General features: G+C 44.6%; 1 protein-coding gene across 4 annotated transcripts; it reads left to right on the top strand.

The window, feature by feature from the left end:
- The first annotated feature begins 53 nt into the window (after positions 1 to 53).
- VPS52 (VPS52 subunit of GARP complex) lies at positions 54 to 14693 on the top strand. 4 transcript variants are annotated; one of them, XM_036927684.2, is made up of 21 exons: positions 54 to 399; positions 1213 to 1297; positions 1447 to 1499; positions 1697 to 1772; positions 1961 to 2028; positions 2339 to 2514; positions 2876 to 3026; positions 3319 to 3419; positions 3531 to 3663; positions 3807 to 3864; positions 4186 to 4319; positions 4775 to 4930; positions 5362 to 5480; positions 5752 to 5875; positions 6153 to 6248; positions 6355 to 6462; positions 6687 to 6752; positions 12927 to 13013; positions 13357 to 13468; positions 13664 to 13782; positions 13990 to 14693. In XM_036927684.2, the coding sequence occupies exons 1-21, from the start codon at positions 310 to 312 to the stop codon at positions 14134 to 14136; spliced, it is 2259 nt and encodes a 752-aa protein (XP_036783579.1). In that variant the 5' UTR covers positions 54 to 309; the 3' UTR covers positions 14137 to 14693. The 4 variants fall into 4 exon arrangements, with proteins under 4 accessions (XP_036783579.1, XP_057350195.1, XP_036783580.1 ...); XM_057494212.1 differs by lacking the exon at positions 13990 to 14693 and having other exon boundaries at positions 13357 to 13507; XM_036927685.2 differs by lacking the exon at positions 12927 to 13013 and having other exon boundaries at positions 55 to 399.
- Positions 14694 to 22676: the final 7983 nt, after the last annotated feature.

The following is a 22676-nucleotide window of genomic DNA, read 5'->3' on the forward strand; positions in this document are numbered from 1 at the left end:
TGAAGCCGTCTCAACTTTTGAGTCTGAATTTGTTTCCACAACTTCCGGTGAGGTCTCACTTTACAGTTCTAAAATTCCTGGGTGGGAAAGCCGCGAAGGTTCCGGGGTGAGATTGTGTTTTAGACGTCTAATTACCATTAGCAGTCGGGTGAAGTGGTTAGAGCTCAAAGAAGAAGGCTGGATTCAAACAATTTAACTCAAATATCTGGGAACTATTTCGCGCTGTGCAAGACACTCGAGGACTTGTCCGTTCACTGCCGGGATCGGACTCGTGGCCGCTGACAGCTGCCGGAAGTGAGGCTGCGGGGGATGGCCGCTGCTGCGACCATGGCGGCAGCTGCCCGGGAGCTAGCGTTGCGGGCCGGGGCCTCAGATATGGAGGAGGAGGAGGGCCCGCTGGTGAGAACGTGGGGCAGTTTCTCTTTCAGAGTTTTGTCTGTTCGGCCTCGCGTCAGAAAGGCCTGGGCCGGGTTTGGGCACTAGGTGGGGGCGGGGCTGCCGCTGATGCTGCTGCTCCCTGTTTGTCTCTCCGTCTCCCTCTTGGGGATAGGACCTGGGCCTCAGCGGGACCCAGAATGGCCGAGACTCAGGTTCGCGAGGCACACTTTAACTTCCAGATTTGGGGCAGACTAGAGAAGCAGTGTAGTGTAGAGGTTAAGAGCATGGCCTCTGAAGCCAATTGCCTAGGTTCTAATTCCAGCTCTGCCAGTTAACCAGCTCCTCTGTGCCATCACTTTCCACACCTGTAAGGTGAAGAAAGTAATAAGGTCTACCATATAGATTGTTGGTTATGATTAGGTGAATGAGTCTATAAAGGATGGCATCTGGCACGCAGGTAAACACTATGTGTTAGCTGACATTTCTACAAAGCTTGGAGCTCCCAGAGGGATTGTGATACAACGCGTAAAATAACAGAAGTCTGCGGATCCTAATTTCAGCTTTAAGTTGTGCTCTGTCATCTACAACCCCTATCTTTTTTCCTCATTGAGACACCTCTACTCTTTGTGGGCTGCCTGTTTTCTTGTCATATTCCCTCACTATCAGCCATCACAGATTGGGTACAATGTGAGACTCGGGATTTTTTGAGTCAGTATCTATGGCTTCCCAGTTAACCCTTATCCCTCTCCCCCCATTGAAGGACTGAGGATTATTCCATTGTATTTTGTATTCTCCTCTCCCTGTGTCCTTTCCCTTTAACTTGTACCTCTCTAGGGGGGTGGTCCTGGTCTTCAGGAGCCATTGCAACTTGGAGAGTTGGACATCACCTCTGATGAATTCATCCTGGATGAAGTGGATGGTAAGTGATGGCATGGAATGGATGCAGAATACTTATAATCTGAGAGGTATGGGGGCTCAAACTAATAAGGCAGGGATTGGTGTGCAGGTGTTCAATGTGGGGAGAGGGAGCTGTGGAGCTGGACCCTTACGATAAACTTCTATTTCCAGTTCACATTCAGGCAAATCTGGAGGATGAGTTAGTAAAGGAAGCTCTTAAAACGGTGAGGCTTTCCACTGTACTAATCTGCCCCTCCACCTATCCTCCCCTCAAAGAAAAATAAAAAGGAAACAGTGTCTTGCTTTTATAATACGACCCTGGTGTCTTACCCTCTTATCTAAAACAAGTCTTTTGTTCCTTCTATTTGAGTGTTCCTTCACTGTGACTTCCTCCTGATTTGTCCCATTTATGTTCTCTCAGGGTGTGGATCTCCGTCACTATTCAAAACAGGTTGAGCTGGAACTGCAGCAGATTGAGCAGAAATCCATTCGGGATTGTATCCTCTAACAGGAAAGGGGTGGTGGTATGAAAATGGGGATTTTGTGCATTGTGGTGCAGACGGCCCAGTTAGGGCTGGTGTCTTCTCTCTGAGGTTTCTGTCACCTCAGGGAGAAATTGGACAGGTCCTACAGGTCTGAGGATCTCCATCTTCCTGGTGAGGCCCCTTGACTTTCTGTGGGTCAGATATCCAAGAAAGTGAAAACATAGCATCTCTGCACAACCAGATCACAGCCTGTGATGCTGTTCTTGAGGTTAGTAACCATGACCTGTGACCCCTAGAACCCTGAACCAGATCATGGTCTCTGGTGCCATTCTAGGTCATCAGCCTCAGGTGGGAACAGTTAGAGTCACTTTCAGTGTGACTGCAGCAGCCTTTTTTTTTTTTTTTTGAGCTCCTGCCATAACATATGTTATTTGCCAGTGACATTTGGGGTACCTTTTCCTTCAACACCCTCTATGGTCATGGGCTGATAGATCAGGGACTTCCCCAATAAACTTAGGTGGCCTGTTTGTCCTCTCCCAACCCTTTGGCACTCCAGCAACATCTTCTCTCCCCACCAGCGCATGGAGCAGATGTTGGGAGCTTTTCAGAGTGACCTCAGCTCCATCAGCTCTGAGATCCGGACACTGCAAGAACAGTCAGGAGCCATGAACATTCGACTTCGAAACCGCCAAGCAGTTCGGGGGAAACTTGGGGAACTTGTCGATGGTCTGGTAGTGCCCTCTGCTCTGGTCACGTGAGTCACTAGTTTGAAGGGTCACAATGTCTCTACTAGGTTAATGGGGTAACCTGTCCTATTACCACATGGGTCTCCTGACTCCAGGTCATGAAGTGCTTTCCAGAAACTGATGGGTGGGTTGACAGCTCTTTATGCTTCAAATATCAAAGATTAGGAATCATCCAGGGTCATGTGTGTAGTGATGGGGTCCAAGGCTTATGTGGTAGGGGCTCAGGAATAGAAAATTTTATACATATATTCTGACTATGTGATACAGCGTAAGAAGGGAGAGGAGACAGGCTGGATGTAAGGGATATTTTTTGAAGTCTAAGGATGTCTGGGTTCCTTCCTCACGCATCCTACCCCTTTCTCTGCCTAGGGCAATTCTGGAGGCACCAGTGACAGAGCCTGGGTTCCTGGAACAGCTTCAGGAGCTGGATGCCAAGGCAGCTGCAGTCCGAGAACAGGAGGCTAGGGGCACAGCAGCCTGTGCGGATGTCAGGGGCGTGCTTGACCGACTCCGGGTCAAGGTGGGGGATGGGGAGGTCACCCCAGAGACTACCAAAACCAGCCTTCCTGACACCTTCACCCTGGATTTCCCCGGCAGAGCTCATTATAGCCTGTCCCCCAGTACTTCACCCTGCCTTTACCTGGCAGGACTCATCCTCACATCTTTGGGTCCCCTTGAAAATCTTAAGAAATACTGAAGAGGTATTCTCCACCCTTCTTCCTCTTATATTTAACATTTGTCACTTCATCCATTACCTCCCAAACAGTAAGAAGTTTGCAGCCTCATGTACTGTGTTTGGCCCCCCTGTCTAGGCAGTGACAAAGATCCGAGAATTCATCCTTCAAAAGATTTATTCCTTCAGAAAACCAATGACCAACTATCAGATACCCCAGACAGCCTTGCTGAAGTACAGGTCAGCACCAAAAGGAAGGGCTTGGGATGGCCTTGGAGCTTTCGAGCAGTTTGGGGTGGTGTCTGCTTTCTGGGACAGGCAGGGAGACTGCCTTGTCCCTGGCCCCTCTAGGTTCTTCTATCAGTTCCTACTGGGCAATGAGCGAGCCACGGCAAAGGAGATCAGGGATGAATATGTGGAGACACTGAGCAAGATCTACCTGTCTTACTACCGCTCCTATTTGGGGCGGCTCATGAAGTTGCAGGTGAGGCCAAGAAGAGAGAGGTGTACCTGTGCACATGGGCCGGGAGGAGGGGCCACCTTGGGGCCAGAGGAGACAGCATCAGAAGAAACTTGTTTATCATGTGGGAAGAGATGGTTACCAGTTCTCTTTCCTCTTTTCTGTAGTATGAGGAAGTCGCTGAGAAGGATGATCTAATGGGTGTGGAAGATACAGCAAAGAAAGATATCCTAACGCCGAGGATCTCTCACACTGTACTTTGAGAGGCAGGAGGCTCCTGGCTCTTCCTTTTTCTGTGGATGAGAATGTGATAAAGTCTGTGGCTTCCCTCCCAAGAAAAAGGCACACACCATTTTGACATAGAGTTTTATGTATGATGTCAGGAGTATAGAGGCTCCCTGAAGCCTATTGGTAGATGTTAGGTGGCATGGGGCCCTGGTACTGGGAAAGAGGGACATCCAGGCTGTGTGTACCCAGAGGTACTGAGTCTTTGATCTTCAATCACAGTTGTTGTTTTACTGTTTTTCCTTGACTCTGATCCTTCACGATTCTTCTCAAAGCCTTCCCTCCGCAGCAGAAACACCATTTTCACCCTGGGGACCCGTGGCTCTGTCATCTCCCCCACTGAACTGGAGGCCCCCATCCTTGTGCCCCACACTGCCCAGCGGGGAGAGCAGAGGGTAGGACTGAGGAGCTTCAGGCATGAGGGGATGCTGAGAATGGGGCAGGGAAGGGGGCCAGAGCTCAGGCAAAGCTTCCAGCCCTGCAGTCCCCTGTATCAGTTCTCTTAGACTTGGGAGTGGCTATTGCCAGTCAGTCTAGTGCCCTGTGTTGGGAAGAGGGTTGGGATCATTGACTTAAGGGCCTGCAGCAGGAGAGACTGGCTGAAGCATGTCTGAGGCATGTGTGGAGGTGGATGGCACAGTAGCCACAGCAGGTGGTGGCTGGCTCTTGTGCCCCTTACCTCCCCCACCTCCTCAGTACCCATTCAGGATGCTCTTCACAGCTGGGACTTAGGTCAGACGGGAAAGGTCTCCTGAGTTCATTGCTTAGATTTGCTGATTTTTCTAGCCATGTCCATGGGGAGTCAGTGTTGGGGTCTATCCCTCAGTCTTCTTTACCCCTCCCATCCTAGTATCCATTTGAGGCCCTCTTCCGCAGCCAGCACTACGCCCTCCTAGACAATTCCTGCCGTGAATATCTTTTCATCTGTGAGTTCTTTGTTGTGTCTGGCCCGGCTGCGCACGACCTCTTCCATGCTGTCATGGGCCGTACGCTCAGCATGACTCTGGTAAGATCCCTACTTCCTGTGCTCTCAGACCCGTCCTCAGTGGTCTGCCATCGTGGGGTCATACCTCTGGTGGTACTGAAACCAGGACCCCATCTTCTAAAATGTATAAGCCTTGTACTCATAGTATGACTCCCCACAAAACTCTCAAGGCTTCAGGTCCTTGAGGCTATCCCTGCTTCTGATGCACCTGAAAACTAAGGGGTCCCTAAATTTTTGTTCAACACTGAATTCTGCTATTGTAGGCTTGTGATCATAGATCCTGGTGAGCAAGGCTGCAGGATCACCTGATTGCGGATAGGAAAGTGGGGGGCGTTTCCTTTTTAGATTCACTCCCCTCCCTCCCTCTCAGTGCTGCATCCCCAAAGGAGCCACTAGGACCAGCAAAGTAACAAACATTCTCTTCCAATTCTCTGCCTGTTCCTGAATCACAGAAACACCTGGAGTCCTACCTCATTGACTGCTATGATGCCATTGCTGTTTTTCTGTGCATCCACATCGTCCTCCGATTCCGAAACATTGCAGCAAAGAGGGATGTTCCTGCCCTAGACAGGTCACTGAGTTGTGGTTCTTGATGCCCCATTGGCCTTGAATTGTTGGTCTCACACAATCCTGCATTCTGACCCTTGGCTCCTGCTGACCTGCTACCACTCTCCCTTGTTCCTAGTCATCTACCTGGAGATGGTACTGTTGCTTTCTGACTCAACTGTCACACCTAGTTGTACCTCCACCAGCTGTCTACCATTAATCGGTTCCCCCCTGAGAAGCCCTACCCACCCACACATTCCTTGCCAACTGATGTCTGACTCTGATTAAGCCCACAGGTACTGGGAGCAGGTGCTTGCCTTGCTGTGGCCACGGTTTGAGCTGATCCTGGAGATGAATGTCCAGAGTGTTCGAAGCACGGACCCTCAGCGCCTCGGGGGGCTGGATACTCGGCCCCACTATGTGAGAGAGGGCAAGGGTAACAGGGGTTCCTGAAAGGCAGGGCTCTTAAGCTTTACTTGGGGGTTGGTCACGTTCACAGTTGTGTCATGGGCCTGGCTGGCTGTTCAGCTGCCCTGGGCGAGGATGTCAAACTCTTAAGTGGGGTGGGCACTGTCGGAAGGAGGGACTGGAGCTGGGGGTTGCGCAGAGGCTGCTTGACCAGCTGCAGGGGGAGTTGGGAGATTGTTGGTTGGGCCAGGGGGTTGCTGTGATTGTCTTCCCGCTTCCTTTCTCCCAGATCACACGCCGATATGCAGAGTTCTCCTCTGCTCTTGTCAGCATCAATCAGACGGTTCCTAATGAGAGGACTATGCAGCTGCTTGGGCAGCTGCAGGTGAGGGCGAGCAGGGCATGCCCAGCACAGGCTGCTGCAGTGGGCTGGGGGAGAGGAGCTGGCGGCCCATGCGTCTTGTGTCACCTCCTCCTATTGGCCTCTTCAGGTGGAAGTGGAGAATTTTGTCCTCCGAGTGGCAGCTGAGTTCTCCTCGAGGAAGGAGCAGCTTGTGTTTCTAATCAACAACTATGACATGATGCTGGGTGTACTGATGGTAACAGATGTCCCTTCTCCCTTTTTCCCTACCCTGAGGGCTCGGGTGTCCCCACTGCTCTGCTAACTCCGTGTGGACAGAGATTATGTTGGTTTTGCTTGGTGTTTTAGGCTTGGAGTCTGGCCCAGTGTCTGGCTAAGTATATTAAATGTGAAAGGAAGGGGATATCCTGAAGCTAAGGGCTGCTTCTCTGAAGCTTGAGATTTTTCTTTGTTTTCCCTTAGGAGCGGGCTGCAGATGACAGCAAAGAGGTTGAGAGTTTTCAGCAGCTGCTTAATGCTCGGACACAGGTGGGAGTGTGGGGAAGAAGAAGGGGACAGTTTGATGTGCTGTTTTCAGTACAGTGTAGTGCGTGCACGTGTGTGTAGGGAGTGGCAGTTAATGGACTTCAGGTACACAGAATTGGAATTATTGTAACTCTTGGTTCACAACATGCTGTCATTAATTGGTTGATTTTATTTTCTTGTATTTTTTTTAATGATACAATCACCCACAAGCCCACCATATACTGTGGAAATAACTAACATCAAACTATAAATTCCTCCTCACCCCATCTCCTTGCCTCTTGTGCAGTTACCTGTTGACCTAGATGTTTTGTGTATCATGCTCTGCTTTTAAAAAAGGTAGCTATAGGTATGCCAAAACAATAATTATTTAGTTTTGTTTTGGGAGGACATAAAAACAGAATCACAGGGTTTTTTCATGCCTAGTTCTTCCAATATTTCTGTATTATTACATATGGCTGTAGCTTATTCTTTTGCACTGCTGTGTAATGTTAACATTGTGAATATAACACATTCTCTTGCAAGTGGACATTTGGATTATTTTTAGCTCTTTGCAGGAAACTATGGGAATTTTTTTGTGAACAGTTATGTCTTTTAGTGCACATGGATGTAGATGAGTTTTATCAAAAGTTTCTCTTGAAGTAGGAGTAGGCTTGCTGCTTCTAGGGTTTGCCAGTTTTCAACTTCATGAGACAGTGCCAAATTGTTTTCCTAAGTGGTTGTCAGTTTATTCTGTATTGGCAATATATAAGAATTCTCATCAAGCAGTATTTTCTCCAATATATGGTATTATCAGATGAATTTTGCCATTCTGATAGGTATCTACTTGGGGTCTTGATTTGCATTTTCTGATTACTAAACAGTATTGAGCATCATTTCAAATGTTAAGTAGACATACAAATTTTTCTTTTCTGTAAAACGTCTGTCATAGCATCTGACCATTTAAAAATTGAGTTGTGTTTTTCTTTTTGAATTTATAAGAGTTCTTTATTTATCCTACTAACTACAAAACTAATCTTTTTGTTGATTACATAAGTTTGCAGGTATCTTTCAGAGTTTTATCTTTTTACTTTTTTATGTTGTCTTATAATGGACAAGTGATTATAATATGATTGAATTTATTAATCTTTTCTTTATTTTTCTGTCTTTAAAAATTTTCTTATTACTCCAAAGTCAGAAAAATATTCTACTACATTTTTTTATCAATATTGTAGAATTTCATTTTTTATTTTTAAATCTTAAATTTACCTAGGATTAATATTTGTGTATGATGTGAGGTAGAAATCTAATTTACTCTTTTTCTATTTGGGCAGTGATTGGCCCATTTATAGAAAATCCCTTTTTTTGCCCTACTTGATCTGCAGTGCTGTTCCTATCACATAGCATAACTCCACAGATATGTGTTCTGCTTCTGATCTATTCCATTGATCAGTTTGTCTACCCTGCAACAGAGTTAATTACTATGCTTTTTATAGGGCAAATCTCCTACTGTCTTTTTCATCAGTATCTTGAATACTGTTGGCCTTCTGATTTTTCATATACATTTTACAATCAGCTTATAAATTTTCACTTAAAAAGCCCACAAAGGATTTTGATTGGAATTGCATTGGTCAATTTGGATCAGTTGAGACTTGACAATTTATATTGAAATTTCCTATCCATGAACATGGGCTCCCTCTTGATTTTTAAAGGTATTCTTTAATGTCTTTTGATAACCTTTCATATAATTTCAGCACAAAGACATAGCAAATCTTCGGTTAGAATTATTCTTAAGTAGGTATTATATACGTAGATTTAGTCCTACTAGGAATAAATAAATCCTTTCTAATTCTTTACCTTTAATTTCTTACATCTTTGATCTCTTACCATTCTGGCTAGGACCTCTGTGACAATGTTGAACAGTTGGATAGAAGGGTAGTAGTGAGAAGCCCTGTCCTGTTTCTGATTTTAAAAGGAAAGCTCTCACCATTTCCCTGTAAGGAGTAATGTTGCTGTAGGTGTTTTTGTAGATGCCCTTTATCAGCTTGAGAAAGTTCCTGTCAATGGCTAGTATGCCAAGAGTTACTATTTTTTAAAATCATGAATGGGTATTGAATTTTCAATCAACAATAGGTGCTTTTTCTGCAACCATTAAGACAATCTATTACATGGTATATAACATTTGTAGAATTTAGAATGTTAAATCATTCTGGATTTGGTCTAAGTCATTTAGAATTTCTGCTGCTTTGTCATAGGTGAGATTGGCCAGTGGTTTTCTTTACTTGTACTGTCTTGTCTGCTCTTGGTACCTGTCATACTGTATTAAAAGGAGGTGGGAAGGAAATATTCCTTCTTTCTTTTTATGCTGAAAGAGTTTAAGATTGAAATGATCTCTTCCTTAAAAGTTTCACAGAATTTGCCAGCAAAGGCATCCAGAAAGATTTGAAACTAGGAAATTCCCCCTAGGTACTGCATCTATTGAATTCTGTAGGTTTGCATATGTAGCATTTTATTATCTTTCGGTTTTAAGAATTTTTGTATTTCAAGTATTTCCTCTTAAGTGAATGAGATTTTTGGAGGAGTGTTTTAAATTTCCAGAAGTTGTTTTCTTATTTATCTTTTTAAGTTAATGTCTAACTTGATTACACTGTAGATGGAGAATGTGGTTTTTTGGGTACCAATTCTCTGAATTTGCTTAGATTTGCTTGTGGCGTAGTATATGATCAGCTGTTGGAAATGTTACATGTGTGTTTGAGAAGAATGTGTGTTCTTTAATGGTCAGGTGTGGAGATTGAAGCTTTTTAATTCGAAGTTTAGAATCATTAGATCTTACTGGTGACTAGGAGCATTCGTCACTATATAATGAGCCACCTTAGCCCTAATAATGACCTAGAGCCTATTATGTCTGATATTAACATAGCTCCCCCAGCTTTATTTGGTTTATAATTGCCTCTTAATTTGTTTCCATTCTTTTACTTTCAGCCTTTTTATGTTTTCACATTTTTAGTATTCTGTAAATAGCATATAGCTGGAATTTTTAAAAAATGCAATTGGGTTATCTCTGCCTTTTAATTTATTATTTTAACCTATTATGCTTATTATGATTATGTTACATTTGGATTTTTTTCTGCCATCTTTAGTTTTCTGTGTCCTGTGTCTTTTGTGCTTCTTGACTTTGTTTTTCTTACATTTTTTTTCTAATTGTTGAGGTTTTGTACTCCCTTCTTTTAGAATTTGTCCCTTAAATTTTACCTTGCATATTTATTTAGCTTAATTGCTAAACTTAATATTTAACCTCTTTCTCAAACAATATGTGGACTTTAAAACATTAAAAATGTTTTAATGCTCCAATCACTGCCCCCCTTCTATCTTTCATGCTAATTATTGACCAGTATTTTGTTCCTGCCCTACTTTTAATTGTTTCCATTTTATAGTAATAAATAGTATTTATTTTGGATTTCCATGCATGTTTCCCAGTTTATTTGCTCACTGTTCTTTTTAAAACACAGATTATCTTTCTGGATTCATTTTCCTTCTTCCTGAAGTACATCTTTTAGAAATTTCTTTGTGAAAGTTTGTTGATAGTAAAACTCATTTGTGTTTTTATACAAATGTTTTTATTTCATCTTTGCTAGGAAAATATAATTTTCTTTCTTACTGTCAAATTCTGAGTTAACAGTTATTTTCTCTCAACATTTAGAAGATGATTTTTCAACTGTTACCTTAAATTGTTGCTGTGGAGGAGTCTGCTGTTGCTCTAATTATTGTTCCTTTGAAGGCAGACTGTTCTTTCTGACTGTTCTTAAAGATCTCTTTTCTTGGGATTCTGAAGTTTTATCACAATATATCTAAGATGTGGGTTTCTCTTTATCTTGTTGTGTTTGGTTTTTAGATATTTGAACTTATCTTTTTCATTAATTTCACATAAAATTCACACAAGGTTAAACTTGCCCATTTTGTTCTTTTTAGTAAAAAAACCTGTAATTAAAGGAGAAAGGAAACTTTTGTCCTCACCTGTACAGTTAGGGGACTAGAGGGAATGTTGGCTCTCCCTTCAGAAACGCAATTTTCTGGATGATGGACCCCCTCCGCCATCCCCATCCCCCGCTCCCAGTCCCACAACACAATGCACCTAAATCCAGGACCTCTGCTGCGAGTGGCTCAGGCACTGTGGGTTTGCCAGCGTGGGGAACCAGCTGTTACCAGTGCCTCTAGCCTTTTTGGTGGAAGATCTGGTGGGAGGATTGCTAGCTGAAGCTCAGTTTGCTGTGTCTCTCTGGCTAACTCCACTGCTGTCAGAACTTTCTCTTTTGCGTGAGAGAGACCTTAGAGAGAGTTTATCCAAGTCGAGACCAGTGCTGTCCAATAAAATTATAATACATGCCACAATCATGAGCCACTTCAGGTATTTAAATTTTTCTAGTAACTATACTTTAAGAAGTAAAAAGAAACAGGTAAAATGATTTTAGTAATATATTTTAACTACTGTATCCAAAATATATCATAATCAACAAAAAACTAATAATGATTTAAAAATATTTTCTATGGGAAGTCCCTGAAGCCTGGACTGTATTTTATGCATACAGCACATTTCAGTTCCTACTGGCCATGTCTCAAGTGATCAGTAGCTACTTGGGACTCATGGCTGCTGTGTTACAAAGCAGGTCATCCCTATTAGCTAAACTTAAACTTTGCAGTCCACTCCCTGTGCTCTCCCACTGTTACATTGTTAAGAGTGGGTTATTGCATTTAGACAACTATAATAGATTGAATTTGGTTATTTAATCTTTGTCCAAAATCACATCACAGGTAAAGAAAAATGCCTGAATTATAGAAAGATTCATTCTTGGGAATGTCTTCCTAGTCTCATACTAGTTACCTGACAGCCTTCAGTAGATAGAAGTGGACATTTCGTGGGAAGAATAGAAAGGTTGTATTTTTTAATGGAAGTAGTTTATTTTTAATGGAGTAAATGTTTCATTGTCACTTTATCAGATCTTACTGTCTGGCCTGGAATTTTTATTTTGTATTTTTTCCCTTTTTTCCCAGCTTTACTTCAAGTTCTTCCTTTTTTTTTTTATTTTAACTTTTTGTTATGGGAAGTTTCAAATGTACATGCCAGTATAGAGCATAGCATAGTGAACTCCACGTACCATCACAGATCTTCAGTCAATGACACTCACAGATAGTTTGTTTCATCTGTATCTATACCCATTGCTCACTCCTGTGCCTCCTGCCTCCCAGTTTTTTAAAAATTAACCTATGCATCATTATCACTTCATTTGTATCAGATGTGTTACCATATTTTTTAAAAATTACCACACTTAAAAGTTAGTATTCGAATTTTCCCGATTGTCATAAATGATTTTTATCATTCAAATTAGGATCCACATACAGCACATAGATATGTCTCTTTTTAATCTATAGATTTCCCTTCCATCTTTGCTCCCTCCTCCACAATATATTTGGGGAAGAAACTGAGTCATGTAGAATGACATACAGCCTAGATTTTGCTGATTGCAGCCCATGGTGTGGCTAAACTATTTCTCTTTTTCTCATAAATGTGTAATTACATGGAAAGGCTTGATCAGATTCCAATTACATTTTTTTTTACAAGGATATTTGAGAGGTAGTGGTGTGTACTTCCATCAGGGGCGCATAATGTCTTGGCTTTCTTTTTGGCTATAACCACCAATTATCACTATCTAGATCCATTAATTGTATTTCTACACCTCTCAGTGCCTTAGAATTTTCCATCTTCTTGTCTGTGCTGCATTCTGAGTAATTTCTTCAATTATAAAGTCTAGTTTATTGTATCATTCTTCACATATTTTTTTTAAATCTGTTGACTTTTAAAAATAATTTTTAAAAATGTAAATCATTCTTAGAAATTTCATTTTGCTTCAAGTCTGTTCCTTCCTAATCCTGGTGATCAGTCATCTTTATGTTTAACTTCTTCAAACATTTCATGCAGAACGTGCTACTGCATGTATGTATCTGACAGTACTAATGTTGGGAGTCTGGAAGTCTAAGTTTGTGCTTATTGTCTGTATTGTCTCTTATGGTAGTTTGCCTTCTTATGTATCTTATGATCTTTGAATTCATTGTTTGATCTTAATCAGGGGAAGTCAGTTACATGGGTCTAAATTGGGATTGAAGATATTTTCCTTCAGAGAGGATTTGCCTCTGTTTTCACTGTAGCTGAAGATGCCATCCACCTGGGGCTACATTGGCACCTCTTTGACAAAGCCTCCCACAAGAGACCCAGGCACAGCTTCCCCAGGCAAGGTTGGCTTTAGGCTGAGTTTCTAGATAGCAGTGTTGCCATGGCCATTTGTTTTCTGGTAGTCTCTCCCAGCTGTCTACCCCTCTGGCTCTGGTCCTGACTCCAGTTTCTTGTTGCTCTCCTCCTACCTCAAGTTTAGTTTTTTGTTTTTCTTTTTTGAGGGGGTGAGGGGCCTCCTTGGAGGTTTCCCCTACCTCTTGTAAGACCAGTAGTAGTATACGTTTCCAGAGTTTAGCTTTTCTATGAAAGTGTTCCAAGGACCTGTTGGTCATGATTCCAGAAGTAGGAAAGGTCTCTTGACACCAGGACACTCCACCCTATGTATATGTGTATGTGTTTCTGCAGGAATTCATTGAAGAGTTGCTGTCTCCCCCTTTTGGAGGTCTGGTGGCATTTGTAAAGGAGGCTGAGGCTTTGATTGAGCGTGGACAAGCTGAGAGACTCCGAGGGGAAGAAGGTATGAGGATGCTGTGGTACTGGTGGTGTCAGTGCTAAGGTGAGTGGAAGTGAAAAATGAAGGGACACAGATTCATGGGGAGGTGGTGAAGCAGGAGAGGTTGGATGGTGAGGATGACTGTGCCTTGGAGAGGACTTGGTGGGTGTGAAGATCATTTCGTCCCTCTCTTGACACTCTCTTTCCTTCTGCTGTTAGCCCGGGTTATTCAGTTGATCCGAGGCTTTGGTAGTTCCTGGAAATCATCAGTGGAGTCTCTGAGTCAGGATGTAATGCGGAGTTTCACCAACTTCAGAAATGGAACCAGTATCATCCAGGTGACTTGGAGATCCCAGTCCCCACTCTTTCCCCACTCCCATCACTGATTCCTCCCCCCCTTCTCCCTGGGCTCAGCATCATCCAGTGACCCTTGATCTTCAATTACCAGCTGTACCCAAAGTTCTGGATGAGCTTTACCCTGATTCCTCATCATCAGCCTTAGCGCTACCCCACAGTCTAATCCCTCCGTGACTCTCTCTGACCAGGGAGCTCTGACCCAGCTGATCCAGCTCTATCATCGCTTCCACCGGGTGCTGTCTCAGCCCCAGCTCCGAGCCCTCCCTGCCCGGGCTGAGCTCATCAACATTCACCACCTGATGGTGGAGCTCAAGAAGCACAAACCCAACTTCTGACGTGTGGGACCCTTGGATCCACCCCCCTTTCCATGGACTCTTGTACCCCAGCCCATACTCTCCTTCACCTGGGGTTCCCCTTCCAGCTCTCCTCTCGCCTCCCAGTCCTCGACCTGCCTCACCCGGCCTTCATTCTCAGGATCCTGCCTCATCAGAATAAGCTGGGTCCTCTTGTCTTTCTGAATCTCCCAGTATCTTCAGGTTTCCCAGGACCATTTCATCCAAACTTCCAAAATGATCTTTATCATTTTCCCAGTTTTGCCACCCTTCTCCCAGGCTCTTTTCCTGCCCCAGTAAAACTTTCAATGCCTCATTCTCCGGTTTACTCAACTCTTATCACCATGTCCTGAGCCATGAAGCCTCAGCTCTTGGAGTTGATAGCAAAGGGAGACTGCCTCCAAGTCACTGATTTTTTTTTTTCCACTGAAAGTGACTGGTTTTCTGTAGCTTTTTGAGCTAAGATCTCAGCAACTTGAACACTAACCAGTTCCCCTTCTGGGTTGAGAATTACTCCAAGATCAGTCTGCAGAAAACAATAAATATTTAATATGACATAACAGTCTTGTCCCATTTCCTTTTTCCTCCTGTGAAGCCCTCAAGTGGCCCCATCTCTGCTCCAGGGTCACCTGATCTCTATGTCCTGGGCTTATCCCTTCTGATGGGTGTCCAGAAAGCAGGAGCACAGATAGTAACCTCTAACCTGTAGCTACTTCAGGCCAAAGAAGTGACTGCATTGGTTTTAGGGAGGAGACTATTTCATGAGTAACCCACCCTGGTGGAGGAAGGTGGCCATTCTGGTTAAGATGGTGGATGCATCAACGGCTGGGAACATGTCTGTGCAGCCTCAGGCACTGTCCCAAGGGCTACCTTGGCTCCCCAACACCAGCTTTCCTTGCGTTCCAAAGCTGCATGATGACCCTGGGACTGCCTCTCCTCAGGCATCACCAGCCCCCTACTCCTGCCCTGGAGGGCTGTAGCACCTACACTATTGGGGCAGGGGTAGGCCAGGTTCAGTGTGTCCTCCTCATTCGTTTGTTTGATTTGGTGCCTTCCTGCTGTCCTGCCTGTACACTTCATTTGAATGAACTCAAGACTCATCTGGACAGACATGAGAGCGCCTTTAATTCCTAAGGGGGAAGGCACCGGTAGACAGGGGAAATGGTAGTTTAGGGATGTCTCTGTTTTCTTCACCCTTAAGACTTAAAGATTCCCTCCCAGGTCCTGGCGAGTGGTGGAAGGAGAGCGTTTTATAGGGCCCTCACGCTGCGCACCCAACCTGCTGAGGCCAGGGGAAAGGGGACCCTTGGATCCACCCCCCTTTCCATGGACTCTTGTACCCCAGCCCATACTCTCCTTCACCTGGGGTTCCCCTTCCAGCTCTCCTCTCGCCTCCCAGTCCTCGACCTGCCTCACCCGGCCTTCATTCTCAAGATCCTGCCTCATCAGAATAAGCTGGGTCCTCTTGTCTTTCTGAATCTCCCAGTATCTTCAGAAAGGGGAAAGGGGAAAGGGGTCCTCGGGAGCCGCGTGTGGCTGGGGAGCTGGGTCGGTGACGGCCCGTTGCTGGCGGGGAGAGCTGGGCCGGCGTGTTCTGGGGCGGAGCCTGAGCGGTCCGGGCCACAGGCTCTCCCGATTGGCGGCGGCGGGGGAAAGCCTCCTTCTCCCGCTCCCGCCTTTTCTGGGTTCCACCCCATTTCCTAGAGCTTCGCTCTGATTGGCTTTGGAAGCCGTATCAGCGCCTTGGCGTCGCTGCTGTAACGCATCTGGTTTTAGGGAGGAGCACCAGGAGGTGAAAGTGCAGGGGCGGTGCTGTGACGTTGAGGGGGCTGAGGGCGGCTCCTGATTGGTCCAGATGCCCCATGGACGGAACCAGGGCAGTGTCCTTACCTAACCTCACCCGCGGCGGTGGGCACCTTCCCTCTCCTCTCGGCGTCCTTCCAGTTTTACCTTGCCTGACTTTTCGCCCCCGGCATTTTCTGAGGCCTGCCGGTGCTAAGCGATGGTGTGCTGGGCTCCACCTTGCATTCCTGCTGCTCGTTCCTTGTTCACATACAGTCTCCCAACCAACCCCGTCCCACACACTTCTAGGTATCCCCACAGCCTTGGGGGATCCGAACGTTCTCATGTTTGATCTGACTGCAGCCTCGGCGTCAAGACAGGAGAAGGGCCCAGGGCTTAGGACTTGGGACTGGCAAGGCGCAGGCTGCTTTTGACGAAGACAGCTAGTTCCCAGAGGAAGGGTCTCCGGACACCCCGCGAGAGAGACTGCCTCAGAGACTGAAGCCTTCGTCGAAAGTCAGCTAATACACCGATGGGGGAAGGACTGTGCAGGCTGGCATCTTGATTTTTCCCAGTTTTGACCTTCATTTCTCCTATACATCCCGTCAAATGTTCAAATAATCCATCAAATATTTTAGACACGAACAATGAACGCGGTCTTTTGCAGACTTCACTGAGGGACAGTGCTGGAGATGATGAGGCTCTCTATCCTGGAACCCGGACTTATTTAAGTTCTATAGGAGCACAGAGTTTTCAGGGTCATCGAACTCCCCGAGGATCCGTAGGAACTCTGACCCAACCGTCTTAGGACGGGATGAAAAGGAGACAAGAGCAAGAACGGGTGCTGCGATGCCCGTGTTTAACCTCCAGGAGGCAGCATCGATCAAGACATGGAGTTCTGGGTTCGCAATCTCAGCTGCTTTGCTTTGCTCCTGAGGCTGTGAGGCTTCTCTCATACCCCCTTCACGCTGAAGCAACCAAGAGGCGTTTCCTTCAGCCAAAACCCCTCACAACTGTGGCTTAGATGGGACCTTATGATCCACAGGCTGAAATTCATAACTTCTGGCGAACATCACCTCCCCTCACATTTCTCCCTCATTTCTTTCCTTTTGCTGATGACAGACACACTGGCCTCACAGACCCAGAAGCATCTGGGATCACTGGTGAGGACAGAGCTCTGTCCAATACCCTCCTCCTAATCTCTAAGACAGTTGTCTATATCGGGTACAAGGGTAGCTGTTCTTACCTAGTACCATAGAGAAAGGATTTGGTGGTGTCCTTATGGGTTGTAACAGTGTCCCAATGCTGTTCAGGGATCTCTGTCCTTTAAAAAAAAAAATCATCTCTATTTCTCCACCTCTTTGCCCTTAGGTTGCCCTGAGCTATTTCTTAACTGGGCTCTCTGGGAAACATGTATTTAATGTTCCACAGCTCTGTTTCTGTATAAATTGGGGGTGCCTACCCCAGCATCAATTTCAGAGCTACTGAATGTGGACATGTACCCTAAGGATGAAAGAAATAAGCAACGTCCTCTTTTCTTCCCAACCTATCATTATGGAAACCAGCTCTCCACTTAAGAACGGTGGGTTTTCTCATTTTAGGAAATCAAGCATTAGAAGAAGCAGGTAAAGTGACTGGGTACCAACATAGACTTGGGGGGAAAATTCAAGGAAAGGAGAAAGACAAAACCTTGAGGGGAAGAAGAGAGATCAACTCTTCATCCTGGGAATATGGATACCGCAGTTCATGTTGCATTTTAGAATTACAGAGTGTTTTCAGGTATAGTATTCATTAAATCAAGACATATTTATTGATCCCCTTTCCTGTGTTCTGAGACAGGCACTGTGAATTCAGCAGAAAATAAATCAAAGTCCTTGATCTCATAGAGCAGATATATCATCTCACTGCCCTGTGAGGAGGTTCTTTCTGTTTTTGTATGCTTCAATAAGTAATGAGCCCAACATCACACAGTGCCTCTGGCTTGGACCTTCTGTGCCCATATTCACCTCTGGTTCCATGACTCCTGGCTTGTAGTCATGGAGCTGAGGAAGCAGCTGGCTACTGAGAAACAATACATTAAGAAGTAAGAGTAAATTATTGGAAGGTATTTGCAGAACTAAAAGAAAAGCTAAACAGGCAGGCTTTGGAGAGGATAGAAGCAAGGACAGTTCCAGGAGGATCTAGGTAGTAGGGACCAAGGGCCAGAGGGGCAGGGAGCAACATGTTCTGACCTGACTCCCTTTCTATTCTGAGAAATCGCTGGTTTTTGTGCAAGGCTCTTAGCCAGGATCACAAAAGACTGTGAATGAAAGAAGAAATAACAAATAAATAAACAAACAAATCCCAAAGGATCTGTGAATGAGGATAAGCGAAAATTATATTTAATTTTTACTAACCTTGAAAGGAAATTTAGCATTTCCTCCAATGATAAATGTAGGCAACAAATAGCAGATTTAGCAGTACCTGCAACGGTCACCAGTGGAAATCAGACATTTTCATGTCAGCTGCTAATCGTTGCAGAAATTTCAAAATGTCATGTGTGTCCATTGTTGCTTTGTAGTTAAAGTAGTTGTTAGGCCTACCACTAAATATTATTATCACATGATTGTTTTTTATTTATGATAACTGTACTTTGATACAACCATTTTCTTTTGTACCTATGTATCTTATTTTATACAGCTGAAAACAATTCTGAGACTCCATGGATTTCACCAGACTGCCAAAGGGGTCCAAAGCATAAAAAGGCTAAGAACCCCTAGACATCTGATGAGATGGTGTAGTTTCCTGTTTTGTGTTATTTTACAACCCTTGCAATTGAGAAGGTTTTCTTCATGTTTAAACTAAATGCCCGCTTGTGTAATTTCTGCCCATATTTTCTTGTCTCTTTAATTATTACTCAATTATTCATTCATCCATCAAATATTTAGGAAACACCTCTCTTGTACAAAACTATGTTGCACAAAACTATGCTACTATGTGTAAAATAATGCTCACTCACCATGGGTTCCGGTGGGGGCTCCCAGTCTGGTAAAGGAGCCAGACTGTTTACTCACGTGGCCCACACAGGCTGCAGGGGCAGAGGGAGGGTTGCCCCAGTGCAGGCAGTAAGGTGTGTTGCCTATAGAGGATTTTAAAATAATACTAAAACCTACTTTTTTTTTGTTACCATTCACCCTCTATTCCACAATGCTAGTGACAAAATAACTCCTCAACCCTGCTTGGTATGCCACTGCACACAAGGCAGTTTAACCATATCCACTTTACACACACACACACACACACACACACACACACACCTTTTGAGACTCCCCTTTCCCCTCTCAACTCCTCCATCCCAGGTCTCATCTCTCCCTGTGTAGGGTGGGATCTGGAGAGCTGCTGGACCAGCACCCTCCAGGGTGAGTTTCCAAGCCCTGTAAGCCCCAATCCCACCCTCCCTGAGTGACAGTAATCTAACTGCCACATATGAGTCCTTACTCCATCCATTCCATTCCCGCTTTGTTGAATGTCTTCATTGAACATTTCCTTTTCTATTTTATTGGTGCCATCTTTGTATTATTTCTCCTATTTGCTGTGTTTGAAATCCATATGCTGACCTTTTTCTAGTGTCTCAAGATGATCTCAGATCATTGGTTTCCATCTCCTGTTCAAACATATGGATTTAATTATATGTGCCCCTCTAAACACTGTTTAGTTGTATCTAACACGTTTTGATATGTTTTATCTTCCCATTATTATTCAGTTCAAACAATTTTCTAATTTCTATTGTGATATTTTCCTTACTCCAATGATTATTTAGAAGCATATTGCTCGAGATCTAAGCATTTTGATATTTTCTTATTGTGTTACTGATTTCTGCCTTTCAGAGAACATATACTGAATTGTTTCAATTCTTTGGCTTTTTCTGAAGCTTTTTCTCTGATATAGCATGGGATAATTTTGATAAATAAAATTTGCTATACAAAAATATGTGGATTCTTTTGCTGTTGGGGGAAGAGTTCTATATTTGTCAACTAGGTCAAGTTGTTAATTGTGTTTTTCAGATGTTCTGTATCCTTACTGATTTTTCTTTGTATTTTTTTCTTTTCTACCAGTTATTGAAAAAATGTGTCAAAGTCTTCTGCTATAAATGGGGATTTTCTATTTTTTCATTTAATTTTATCAAATTCTGTTTTGTGTATTTAATATATTTTGAATACATATTACATTGGTTTTGGGAAAGGGAGTCATGAGTATATGTAACTTCAGTATCATATTGTTTCTCAAATGGAATTAGGATCAGGGTTCAACTTTAAGTTCAGCATCTGGATCAGAATCAGAGGAGGTTGACACTGTCTTGGGGGGATGGGGTCTGGTGGGAGAAACCCAAGATGCAGCTACAGAGATGACCACCGAATGCTCAGTGTCTTGGACTCATCCGGGTGGCTGAGAAGCCTCAGTATAGATCACATGCAGGAAAGGAAGGGGCAGCAGCTCCTTGAAAGGAACCTGGATAGGCCAGGTCTGGAGCGAGTGGACAGGAGACAGGAGGTCCCCACGTCTGCACAGGGAAGATCCAAGAAGACGTTGTCCTACCATTTCTGTCCCAGGATACTCTGTGGGGCCCCACTATGAGAACAGGGCATAGGATCACTCCTTGGCCTCTGGTTGGCTTCATCAATAGTCCAGTGTAAGTTCTGCAAACATAGCATTCTTTAGGCACTGTCGCCAGTTCTTCATATGGCCCTGTGCTTGAGCAATTGTCTTTGACAGTAGGTGATTCTGTTCTTCATCTCCAGATGTACCCTCCCATCCCTGTTTTTATCATGTGATAGTTGAAATTAAACTCCCTAGCCCATCTACTCTATTGCATTGCTGTTTCCACGACGCTCTGTATTTTCTGGCTCTGACCCAGCGCTCCATTTGCCCCGTCCCTAAGCTACCCTCATGCCCTCTAATGAACTGCAAATCTCCTCATCCCCTTTACTTCTCGGAGTGCTCCCTTCACTTCCTGGCTTTAACTGAAATATAACTCTCCCTTGAGGGCACTACCTCCTCTGCAGGCCTCTGAAATGGGAGCTGTTTGTTTTCTTATTAGGCGAGGGTGCTTTTCTTGCTCCACATTGCTGCCTCCAGACTCCTCCTCCTCCAACCCCCACTTTGTGCTTTAAAATAACCCCCTGCCTCTGAGGCTCAGCCACTGAGCTCAGCTGCCCTCTTCCTTCCTCTTTTCTATCATCTGTCACCTGCTAGACCTCTTCACCTCACTCAGTTGGATGCTGGCACCTGGCAGAATGTCTATTTCTTCCCTTCTAATTGTCTGCGTGGAGAACCCATTCCCCACCTGCGACTCCATTCCCAGGAACTTCTGTGCTCCAGATCAGCCACTCATTCTCGTTTTCACACCTTGGACCTTGTCAGCTAAAGCAGCCCTCCTCGAGAGTCACTCGTTCAAGCAGCCGGCCCAGCCCCCATCACCTAACCTTCCCTCCTTTTGTCTGTCTACTCCTTTCACCATCTATCAGCCTTCTGGGACCTCCAGGTCAAGGATGCCTCCCTTCCTCCATCGGTCAGCTCCTCCTTATCCAGCTTTTGACATAATAAGTCAAAAGAAATACATATTTGGTCATACCAAATATATATTTCCTAGGTACATTTGGTTCTCATTCGCAGTTTCTGAAAACACTGGAGTCTTAAAGGTGAAATGACTGTTTTGTCCTGTTAATGAAGACTTTTGGACCCGCCCAAGGGCAGGGCCGGAGGCCGAATCAGCCAATGGCCAGTGATTCAGTCAGTCCGGACTAGGCAATGAAGCCCTCGCAAAACCCCCTGAGAAGAGCTTACCATTCTTTGCTGTCTTGGATCCTGCTTCTCAGTTGGAGAGAGCTTCTAAGCCTGGGGAACCAGAACGCCTCCACGGGACACGGAGCCAGGCCCCAGGCCCCACAGGGATAGAAGCTCCTTTATTTGGGACCTTGCCCTCTGCATCTCTTCATCTGGCTGTTAACTTGTATCCTTTATGATATCCTATTAAACTAGTAAAGGTACGTGTTTTCCTGAGTTCTGTGAGCCACTCTAGCAAATTAATGGAACCTAAGGGGGAGGTCAAGGGAACCTCCAATCTGTAGCTGGTAGGTCAGAAGTACAGGGAACCACGTCTGGAGTGGGGGGTGGCGGGCAGTCTTGTAGGAGGGAGCCCTTAACCAGCGTAATCTGGTGCTGTCTCCACATACTTACACACACTGGAATCCAGTCCAGGGACTGGAATGGAGTTACACTACTGTCACTGCATAATATTGTATGATATTATGTATAATATAATTGTAATAATATTAATAAAATATTATATAATATTATACACTGCATTACACTGTATAATATTGTTATTGTTTTATATATGTATAGGAAAACACACCTGTGCACAGCTTCAACTGCATGAACCTTCATTTCAACGGCTGTCTTGACAATATCCTGAACTCCCTTGCCCCTCTGTATTTTCATCCCCTGCACTTACCTGGCAAAACCCCACCCCTAGATGAACCCAGTGACATTTCCCTCAGGGTCACTCGCAACCAAGAGATGGTTACCACTCCTCACTCGTGGCCATCCACCCTACGGTGGACCCAGCCACATCAGGCTGGCCATTGGCTACTTTAAAATCCCTGGTCTTAAACCTACAAGACCCCTCTCTCTGTCTCTCACCTCACTCTCAGCTGATGATCTTTCTCTTATGTCACCAAAAACTGAAGCCATCAGAGGTAAACTCCCTCAACCACCTGTTC

This window comes from Manis pentadactyla, chromosome 16, assembly GCF_030020395.1.
Source record: "Manis pentadactyla isolate mManPen7 chromosome 16, mManPen7.hap1, whole genome shotgun sequence".
NCBI classification, from domain to species: domain Eukaryota; kingdom Metazoa; phylum Chordata; class Mammalia; order Pholidota; family Manidae; genus Manis; species Manis pentadactyla.

What these genes read in the sequence shown, in the direction of transcription:
- VPS52 (XM_036927684.2), top strand. Translation starts at nt 310, where the DNA reads ATGGCCGCTGCTGCGACCATGGCGGCAGCTGCCCGGGAGCTAGCGTTG. An exon ending in ACAGCCTTGCTGAAGTACAG is followed by an intron (nt 3,420 to 3,530) that starts GTCAGCACCAAA and finishes TGGCCCCTCTAG; the next exon opens with GTTCTTCTATCAGTTCCTAC. An exon ending in ATGGAACCAGTATCATCCAG is followed by an intron (nt 13,783 to 13,989) that starts GTGACTTGGAGA and finishes CTCTCTGACCAG; the next exon opens with GGAGCTCTGACCCAGCTGAT.